Source organism: Hemibagrus wyckioides, linkage group LG25, assembly GCF_019097595.1.
Source record: "Hemibagrus wyckioides isolate EC202008001 linkage group LG25, SWU_Hwy_1.0, whole genome shotgun sequence".
Classification (NCBI taxonomy): domain Eukaryota; kingdom Metazoa; phylum Chordata; class Actinopteri; order Siluriformes; family Bagridae; genus Hemibagrus; species Hemibagrus wyckioides.
The window spans coordinates 20,342,249-20,353,397 of NC_080734.1; the positions used below are offsets into that span (position 1 = coordinate 20,342,249).

The 11,149-nt window shown below is 39.2% G+C and overlaps 1 protein-coding gene across 1 annotated transcript; it reads left to right on the forward strand.

The window, feature by feature from the left end:
• The first annotated feature begins 15 nt into the window (after positions 1-15).
• On the forward strand, positions 16-6,006 carry ptgs2b (prostaglandin-endoperoxide synthase 2b). Its single transcript, XM_058378867.1, has 10 exons — positions 16-188; positions 400-516; positions 629-772; positions 876-1,019; positions 1,306-1,487; positions 1,614-1,697; positions 1,919-2,165; positions 2,433-2,719; positions 3,101-3,248; positions 3,968-6,006. The coding sequence occupies exons 1-10, from the start codon at positions 131-133 to the stop codon at positions 4,378-4,380; spliced, it is 1,824 nt and encodes a 607-aa protein (XP_058234850.1). The 5' UTR covers positions 16-130; the 3' UTR covers positions 4,381-6,006.
• The last annotated feature ends 5,143 nt before the right edge of the window (positions 6,007-11,149 follow it).

Below are 11,149 nucleotides of genomic sequence, written 5' to 3' on the forward strand. Positions count from 1 at the left end.
TTACAGGTTACTGAGCGTCTCTATTGCGTCACTTGAAGTATAAAAGCTACTTGTTTACCCAAGTTCATTCACTCAGATTTCAGCAGACGAGGAAGCAATTAAAAAGTGCAACACACTATAAAGCACTGGAATGTACAAGACCGGATTGTTCCTTCTTTTATCCCTGTGCGTCCTGGCTTGCGAAGGCGGTAAGTTATCTGTAACACTAAAGAGACTAAAATCTCAAAAATCTCTATTTATTTCTAGCCTGTGATGTGAGCCATGTGTGTAATTATGCGGTGTTAAACCTATACAGCCATATATACCTGAATAACTGGAATATATTAATCCAATATTCTGAATGAATAAGTAAATAAATAATTAATAAGCAATAACCAGTATTTTTGGTATTGATTCCAGCCGACCCTTGTTGCTCACAGCCATGCCAGAATCGTGGTGTGTGTACAGCTCTTGGTCAAGACTCTTATGAATGTGACTGCACACGGACTGGATATTATGGACAAAACTGCACAGTTCGTAAGTAGAAATAGTTTGTGGTATTGACAAAGCAAGATAAACAAGACTGAACAAATGAACAGAATGATTTTTAAACTGTTTGCTGTTTGTCTTCCAATGCTTTTCTCAACAGCTGAATTCTTCACATGGCTGAAAGTGTCTCTGAAACCCACACCAAACACAGTGCACTATATCCTCACACATTTTAAAGCTTTCTGGAACATCCTCAACAACATTCCATTTCTGCGAGACTCTGTCATGCGTTATGTTTTAACATGTAAGTAGAAACCCAGAGGTCTAAGAGTTCTTACATTTGAAGAGTCTTTGAAGGCTTCTAACTAATACATTTTTTCATGCTATTGTCTTTTCTCTTCAATCAGCACGTTCCCATTTAATTGAAAGTCCCCCAGTCTTCAACGCTGACTATGGCTACAAGAGCTGGGAAGCCTATTCCAATCTGTCCTATTTCACACGTACTTTACCTCCTGTTCCCAAGGATTGCCCAACACCTATGGGAGTTGCAGGTGAGCGTCACTATCCAAACCTGTTCTTTAGCATTTTTGAAAGCTTATCAACAATCTCATATGAGCATTACATCACTTGCCTACAGGCCAAGGATAGAACTAGGCTGCATGCAGAATGTGTTAAAGGGGTTTAGAAAAGCTTAAAGCTTGGCTTTTCACATACCTGAGGAAAAATACAACTGACATCAGACTTAAAGACTTTGAAACAGTTTGTGTAGCGTGTATTTGTGTAGCCTTTGCCTTACTAATGTAATTTGCTTTGACTCTCCTACCTGGTCTCTTGCAGGTAAAAAAGAGCTGCCTGATGTGAAGGTGTTGATGGAGAAGTTTCTGCTCAGGAGGAAGTTTATCCCTGACCCACAGCACACCAATCTTATGTTTGCCTTCTTCGCTCAGCACTTCACACACCAGTTCTTCAAAACTGACATGAAGAGAGGCCCAGCCTTCACTAAGGCCAAGAACCATGGGGTGAGTGTGAACCCTTCAGCAGCTTCTTCTCTGACTGGACACTATTTGATTAGACAGACTTTTCTTTTACAGGTGATAGTTGACCCATAGCATCTATCCATAACTGCAGTAATGTACATTCCTCAGGTTGATCTGCATCACATTTATGGGGAGGACCTAGAACGGCAGCATAAACTCCGGCTATTTAAAGATGGAAAGTTAAAATATCAGGTACAGTTTTAGTTTCACGTAATGAAAATCACTAAGTTTTATCATGAACTGGACTATGTTAAATATTAAAGATATGTTTCTTTGTAGATGTATTAGTTCATTTTAATTTTTTATGTATTTATATTTCAGTTCAGGAAAATCTATCTTTGACTAGTTGTTTGTCTGTATTTATGTTTTGAATGAGAGTTCATTCTTTGTCTTTGTTTTCTGGTCCTGTTTAGGTTCTGGATGGAGAGGATTATCCTCCACTGGTCAGTGAAGTTCAGGTGGATATGCACTATCCACCTCATGTGCCTGAGTCTCATCGCTTTGCTGTAGGTCATGAAGCCTTTGGTCTGGTCCCAGGCCTCATGATGTATGCTACTATCTGGCTTCGGGAACACAACCGTGTGTGTGACGTTCTTAAGCAGGAACATCCAGATTGGGATGATGAGAGGCTCTTTCAGACCACAAGACTCATCTTGATTGGTGAGGGCAGTTTTATACAAACAGGATAGGAATGTGAAAATGACATCCTCATTACATATGTAAAAATATGTGTGGCCTTTAGCTATTTTTAACCTTTATGTCCCTTACTGCAGACAAAGCCCTATTATCAAATCCTCATATGTCGTTCATAAATTTCCTCCATGGAAACTGATATCCTTATACTCCTCTTTTAACATGTTTCAGGATGTGTGTCAGGTTACATGTTTGGAAGCTGTCTTTCAGAGCTCTTCTCTTTGCTTTCTGTAGGTGAGACCATCAAGATCGTAATTGAGGAATATGTGCAGCACCTTAGCGGCTACCACTTTAAGCTTAAATTTGATCCAGAGCTCCTATTTAACCAGCAATTCCAGTACCAGAACCGGATCTCCTCTGAGTTTAATACCCTTTATCACTGGCACCCACTCATGCCTGATGACTTCCACATCCAGGGTGATGTCTACAGCTACAAGCAGTTCCTCTTCAACACCTCCATGGTGACAAACTACGGCATAAGCAGTCTGGTGGATTCATTCTCCAAGCAGATAGCAGGCAGGGTAAGCAGTGTCTCCATGCGTAGTCCTGATGTTTAAACAGATTATATTCTGTGGATTACAAAAAATTACACATTAAGAGGGTTTTTCTAAGTTTTCAAGTTGATAGTGAGTCTGGGTGAAGTTTAGCTTTCAAAATTAAACAGGATTTTGGGAGTTTATAGCAAAACACAACACAAAGACACAAAAAATACCCCTGAGTATGACCTACTTAATTAATTATTTTTGTTAAATTAACCAATAAATTGCTCTGAAGTAGGTTTGTGTCTTTGTATTGTGTATTAAAATTGATGTGTTAATTTTATGATTAGTTGTATAAAGTGTCCATGGGATAAAAACATCAGTCTCTAAATTTAATTCTTAAACATTTTTGCTCCTCTGCAGGTTGCCGGTGGTCACAATGTTCCGCCTGCAGTGATGATGGTGGCAGCAAAATCCATTGAGAACAGCAGACTGATGCGCTACCAGTCTTTCAATGCTTACAGGAAACGCTTTAACATGAAGCCCTATGCCTCGTTTGAAGAGCTGACAGGTGAGAAAGTCAACTCAAAGGCTTATGTTAACATATGAGTCAGAAGATGCTTTTATTCAAAACCCTCCTAAAACCTTATTTAAAGACATGTAAACAGTTTACCTTGACTACAAAGAGATTTAAGCTGCACTAGAGTAGATTGAGCCTGATGATGGATGTGGCCTGACTGCCCTGTATAATAAAACTCTGTAGGCAAACAGCAATCTGGCAAACACACTATAAACTTTTTTTTTTTTTTGCTTTGCTTGTGTCGTCTTGCCTGGAGTCCAAAGGAAGCAAACACTCTTCTGTCATTACGAAGCTTTTACATGTTGACATACACGTTAGATATTGGATTAAAGGTCTTAAATCTTGTAATAGGTGGATTTAAAGATGATGAGTCTATATTCAGATGAACAGTGTTATAACTCTCAGTCTTTTTCTCACTCATGATGACAATGTTGATGCCTCAGGTTAGAATGGAGTCAAGTTTGCTCTTGAATGCAGATTTTTGTATTTATTTATCTATTTTTTTGTGCAGTGTCTCTAAATTATATTAATACCTCACCTGATGATGTCAGTGCAAACTTTAATGATAACTACTGGTAGTTAGTACTCATTGATGGTCACGTTAGCATTTTTAGAGGAGGTGTACTCAGGATCTGCTCAGGATGTTTAAGTACATTATCAGTCAGTATGGCCAGACTGGATGGACTAACAGAGTTTATTGTACACTTCAGGTGAAAAAGAGATGGCGGCGGAGCTGGAAGAGCTGTATGGAGATGTTGATGCTATGGAGCTGTACACAGGCCTGCTTGTTGAAAAGCCACGTCCTAATGCCATCTTTGGAGAGACCATGGTGGAGATGGGTGCCCCGTACTCACTGAAAGGCCTGATGGGAAACCCTATCTGCTCCCCCGAGTACTGGAAGCCCAGCACATTTGGTGGCAAAGTCGGCTTTGACATCATCAACACGGCCTCGCTGCAGAAGCTGGTATGCAATAACGTCAAGGGGCCTTGTCCTGTTGTGTCTTTTCACGTGCCTGATGTAAAAGACTCGGTACTGACGAGGATCAACGCAAGCACAGCACACTCGAGTAAAAAAGACGTCAACCCAACACTTCTACTTAAAGAGAGGACCTCTGAGCTCTGACAGACCACTACTGTGATCGATTCTTGACAGAGATCAGGAACTAAACTAGCATAAGTTTTATTTATTTATTTATTTATTGCATATTTATTTAATTTTTTTCTATTTAAATTGTGCATTTTTGTATGAAAAACTCACGCTGTGTTTTAAATTAATGTACTATAAATCTTTGAAAATCGATAAATATTTCTGTTTCAGAACCAGAATCATGTTTTATTAGCCACTCAAGTGTAGACAGAAGGATTGTGAGGATCTGGCTGATCAGCTCTGGTTGTCTCTTTGTGTAGTCGACAACTATTTTACTTTAAGTAAAATGAAGAATATTGCACAACAAAGAGGATAGAAAAAACAATGTTAACTGCCTGTCATCAAGCTTATGAAGGAAATATGTGTTCATTCAAGTCTGGTTGCATGTAAAAAGGGTGGATTCTGATATCTGGTGGTTTTCATGCACAGTGAATTGAATGCCTGCTGGGTCAAAGGATTGGAAACATTTTTTTTTGCTCATTTCTTGGTCCAGGAGGCAAACAGGGTTTTGAGAATGGGCAGGTTTCCTTCCAGGGTTTTGAAAATGGGCAGGTTTCCTCTCAGGTGTCTTTAGGCTGACTGACAAAGCCCTTCAGTCTGTTCAGGGTTGAGTTTCCCAAAATCATCAAATTAAATACAGTAAAGTGCTTTTAACAATCGACAGCTTTACAGAAATGTATATTAAATTCCATTTGTAAATTTAAAACTTTATTCTTAATGTGCAAGTCAGAGGTGAAGGTTATGAGGAAAAGCTCCCTGAGACGATGTGAGGAAGAAACTTGATGAAACCTTCCTCAAAAGGGACCCTCATCCTCATCTGAGTGACACCGGAGAGTGTGATTATGAATAATTTCCGCTCTGTAACTGTGTACTATATGGACAAAAACTGAAGCTGTGTAACAAGGATCTTGATGAGAACGAGAGAATCAGAGTAACTTCTGAATTCTTTACAGTTTAATTCTGAGTATTGAAGTGATGATTATTGTCTGTGCAAGGCTTCGGGGAACCTCAGCCCAGGTCTCTACAGGTTACAGAAGCACAGCTGTTTCTGTGGTGTTGAGGACAGACTCAGAGGTGGCTGTGTAGAACAGGGCTAACAGCAGGGGTTCAGTTCACTGATTTATGTACATTGTAAAATATTGAATTTTTTTGTACTTTTGTGATCCCAGATGTTAACAATGATGACAATATTTACACTGTTTTCTTTATTATTATGGAAATAATACTTGAACAAATTTAGTTTACAATTTACTTTACATTTAGTTTACAATTTACTCCTAAACAGTGATTTAGCATTTTACAGCATTTTCTTGCCATTTATTTGCTCCTAGTTTAGGTTTTCCTGGTTACATGATATTTAAAGAATACTTATTTCCAACTGACCTTCAGTATCTTGTCAAACGATTGCTCATGCAATATTACAAGGCAGCTAAATACATGTGGTGGAGAGCAGGAACTGCCATCCATAAATACATACGCAATACATAAATAAATCAGATATAGTTGTTCTTATTGACAGAGGAGAGAGAGCAACCCTGCTCCCACTTATTACTTATTCCCACACCATTACCAGTGTTTTTCTTTTTAATAAATAAATGAATATTGCACTCTGTATAAAATATCACTTCTCCCTGTGTGTTTGTTGCAGTGTGTGATGCTTCCCGACTCATTCACGGAACAAGCTGAGAAAATATTTCTCACATACGTGATCGATCAAGAGTGTTATAAATGTGTAATATCTGGTCTAATATCATCCTCTGTCTTCTTTTAAAAGTGGAAGATAGATAAATAATGTAATATTAGTTATTAGTACTACACAGGACTGCACTGAGTATTTTTCAGAACTTTTTAGAACAGAAAATATTTTCATCAAGTTTCAGCTCACTTGGTTTAAACGATAAAAGATTTGAATTTTGATAAAAAGCGAATGAAGCTTTATCAAATAACACATATCTCTTTGTCCCATGGGGTTATTGTAAGAAAAGAGGAACACTGCATACACCACCATACCACCCAGGCTCAAACCTTATAAATGAAAGTGTTGATTTATCTCAAACATGCATCAGTAAACAGGGTACTGATAGACACTAAGCCGTGTGGAAATTTATGACATTCTTTTGTTTCTCGTGACCCTTTGTGATGCAGCCCAGTAATTAAGCCCGGAAGACAGCCATCATTCTAAGTGTTTAATGAATGTGAAATGTCAGCGTGGGTGGAAGGAAGATGACACAGTACACGTTTTTGTCGGACCAGTGCTTTCTCATTGCTGAATAGTGCATGCTGACAAAGTAAATGTGGAGGCACTATCAAGATATGTGCCATCATACAGATAGTAAATGATAACTCCTGGAACATTTGACAAACCAAGTGACTTCAGAACTAGAGAAAGCAACTATTTACATATCTTTAATACAGAAAGAGGACAATTCCAGAGCAATCCTCTATTACTCTCATGCTCCAGTTACTGAATACTGCTTGCATACACTTAGGCAGAGATTCAGGTCAGGGCTTTGTGATGGATAGTCCCACACTTTCCCTTTGTCCCGGTGCCATTTTGTAACAACTTTGGCAGTACATTTAGGATCATTGTCTGAGTTTCAAAGTTCTTCCACAGGAGTGAGTTTGATCCTTTTTTCCTGAATGTTGAAAATTTGTAAAGGACATTGGACAGTGGAGGCTTACTAACTTCCTGTTTCTTAATTCAAGACAGAGGTGCTTGTACTAGGACCACATGCAGTAAGCGTAAGCGTTCTGATTACAGAGTAACTCTGCATGGTCTTTCTGTTTCATCAGGCACAGCAGTAAAAGACCTTGGTGTGATTATTGTATCCAATCTTTAGTTTGAAGCTCATGTTGATAATATCACTTGGATAGCTTTCTTTCATCTCAGAATATTGCTAAGATAAGAAATATAACTGTATGTCTATATAGCTAACTTGCTTCACTTAACAATGCAGAAATACTAGTTCAGGCTTTTGTTAACTCTAGGTTGGATTATTGTAATGCCTTACTGTCTGGATCCTCCAGTAGGTACATAAGCAAGCACCAGTTAGTCCAGAACGAAGCAGACTAGAGTCCTATAAACTGAAGACTTGACACGCTGCTAGGCTTTCTTAGTGATGGAGCTGGTGTTGAGGAACCAGTTGAGGTTCTTCGCCAGGTGAACACAGGAATTTGGTGATCTTGACAATCTCCACATCATGTTTAGTGGAGGATGGTTGCTCTGTGCTCAACAACCATCTCTTTTGATTTGTCCACATTCAGAGATTATTAGATATTACTCCTCTGTTTGCTGACTCATCAATCTTGCTGATAAGACTCACCACAATCCTGTCATCAGTTCAGGGAAATACTGTAGACCTCAGAGAGATACATCCGCTATCGTCTGCACATCCCTTGAGCACTCTACCAGGAATGTTGGCTGGTCCAGCAGACTTCCATACATTTACTCTGTGTAGAGTTTTCCTCACATCAGCTGTGGTTGGACAGAGCACTTGGTCATTGGAAGGAGGGATGGTCTTTGCAGAATGCAGAAATCGTTCTGGACATCAGGAAAGGAGGCATCACTGGCAGAGAGATCTTGCTTAGATTTTCCCATCGTATTTCATACAGTATTTAAAGGTGTGCCCATTTACAGCCACTCCAAATTAAGCCGTAATTAAGACAGTGGGACAATCAGCATCTTCTGAAAGACCATTTAACAACACAGTCCACTTGTGTGTAAACTTAATTTTCACTGGACTTTTTTTAGAGTGATTTAGAATGAAATAAATTTAAATAAGTCCATCTCGAACTGAGTGTTTTAGAAAGTCCGCTGAAGCACAGTGCTCAAAAAAATTAAGCTAACACAATTCAATTACGTCCAACCATCCATCCATCCATCTTCTATACCCGCTTTATTCCTAATTAGGGTCACGGGGATCTGCTGGAGCCTATTGCTAATTAGGGTCATGGGGATCTGCTGGAGCCTATTCCTAATTAGGGTCATGGGGATCTGCTGGAGGCTATTCCTAATTAGGGTCACGGGGATCTGCTGGAGCCTATTCCTAATTAGGGTCACGGGGATCTGCTGGAGCCTATTCCTAATTAGGGTCATGGGGATCTGCTGGAGGCTATCACAGCACACATTGGGTGAAAGGCAGGGGTACACCCTGGACAGGTCACCAGTCCATCACAGGGCCACACATATAGACAGACAACCACACACACTCACACCTATGGGCAATTTAGAATTACCAATCAACCTAATGTACATGTTTTTGGACTGTGGGAGGAAACCAAAGTACACCCACACAGGCATGGGGAGAACATGCAAACTCCACACAGAAAGGCCCCTGCCAGTTTGAACCTGGGGCTCGAACCCAGGACCTTCTTGCTGTGAGGCAGCAGTGCTAACCACGAAGCCACCGTGCTGCCCTTCAATTAAATCAATTAAACTTAATAATAAATCTAATAATCAGTCTGTTATACTTCCTCCAACATCATCCAGCATAACCAGTATGGCAGTGGGTCAGTGATGGTCTGGGGTTCACTGGTGTTAGGTACTGGGATGAAGTCCTCAGAGCCAGTGTCAGACCTTACACTGCTGCAGTGAGCCCTGGGTTCATCCTGGTGTGTTACAGTGCCCTGCCTCCTGTGTCCAGAGTGTGCAGGAGGTTTCTGGATCATGAAGGCATTGATGCCATTGACATCATACTGAAGCATCTAAAGCCACCAAGTGGCACCACAGACTGTCCAGGAGCTCAGTGATGCTCTGATCCAGATCGCTCAGTACCCCATTCACCATCTCATCATGCCCATACATACAGACACCATTTAATTTGAAGTTTGATTTTCATTGTGATTTTGAATCCAGCCCTCAGTAGGTTGATTATTTTGGTTTCTATTTACCCTCGTCACATCATTCTATTTACCCTCGTCACATTCATTGTTATTCTCAATGAATAACATGACAAATATAAGTCTTGAATAAGTCAGCGAGATCCAGTGCGTTTTTTTAGTGTTCCCTTCAGTTTATTTGAGCAGTGAAGATACACTAATTGACTTACCAAAAGAAATGCGTGATAACATGAAATGTGTGGGGTTGTGAAAACTGAGACTGAATATCTGTTTGGCCTAAAAATGTAATGTATCAATTCAAATTTCATGATTTTATTCACTGACTTGTTCAAAGCCTTGTGCCTTGAACATGTGAGGTTCCATCTCTCTATTTGCAGAATGAAGATCTTTATATATCTGTGAGAGACCAAGACACGGGATGTTTACTTTCCAGTGTTTATTCTCATCTAGGTGGCACCTAGTTGTGAACCTGTTACTACTTGCCTTTAGCCAAGTCTACTTTTCTCTCTCACGCATATGAAGTCATGCTTTCACACTGCTTCTGGGTTTCGGTAATATGACTGTATGGGTTTAAATCACTTCGTATCACATGCTCCATGCCATATTTGGTCTTCTTGCATGTGTCTTTTGTAACCTCAACCTCTCTGATATGCTCAGACAGAAGAACATGTTTTGGAATATAGTGCCTACTAAATGAAATATTAATTTAAAACAAAATGAACTAATATTTGATTAAGAAGGCATTTGCAATTTACTCATTTTTCAAGTGTTTTGCATGTGTTCCACAGTATATTTTCTGCTGCTGTGGGTCTGACTTCAGCATTTTAATTCGAAACCAAATTGTAAGAGAGATTTGGTATGTAGTGAATGAACCGGGAAAATGACTATACAGTGTAGTGTTTTCAAAACATTTTCTAAAAGTGAGTTTCATCATATGACATTTATTATACTGAATATAATATTATACTTAATATCCATACCGCTGGGATTCGACTCTAGACATGAAGCTACTGCTGATATTCAGTAAAACGGCATGATCACGAGTGTGATGTTGCTTTTATACAGCAGTTCTGTGAAAAAAACATTTATTTGGTATAACTGACATTTCAGACACAAAATGACCAAACATTACGTTTTACAAAAATATTTCCCAAAAGAAAAACCCAGCTGGATAAATTGTTGCATGTTGCCATGGTGATACTCAGACTGACTGACCACTCAGTGTGTATAATAACAGTTTATAGATAGAATTGGAATTTTATGCAGACACAGATGAGGAGAGCGATACACACAGTGAAATGTGCTCTCATACTAAATATCAGCACTCCAGGTACACGGCTCGTCCAATCATATTCATGCAGCGTAACTAACTATTGTATAAGAGACACTGTATCATAAGTGTAATGGCAGTTGTCAAATATGTGTAATAACAAACTTGTAAAACAACCCAAAATAATTCATGGTAGATTTTATTAAATTCACTTTTATACTGTGAAACAAGATATTGTGTGTAATGTGTAATAATATGTGTAATAATATCTCTCTGAATCGTTACAACACCTTAACTGTCTAATAATATCATGTTATGACATCAGTGAATAACATGGAAATGGTTATGTGTCATGGCCAGGGTAAAGTGTTAAGAGCCAGGACACACATACACATTTCATACAACCGGATAAATTGTACAACCGGAACTGGATTTCTGAAACAGCGGTTCAGTTTGAAAAACAAAACTCATTCATTTGTGTAAATCAAAAGAACCACAGAGACATGATGAAGCTGTGAGTCTTCCACAGTGAATGGTTTCCTCTGATCCACTCACCATCCTGTCATTTCAGACACAAATGCTCCGTGAGAAAATGTAAGACCGTGTGAGGACCACCTTCTGAGGACTTTAGGACAA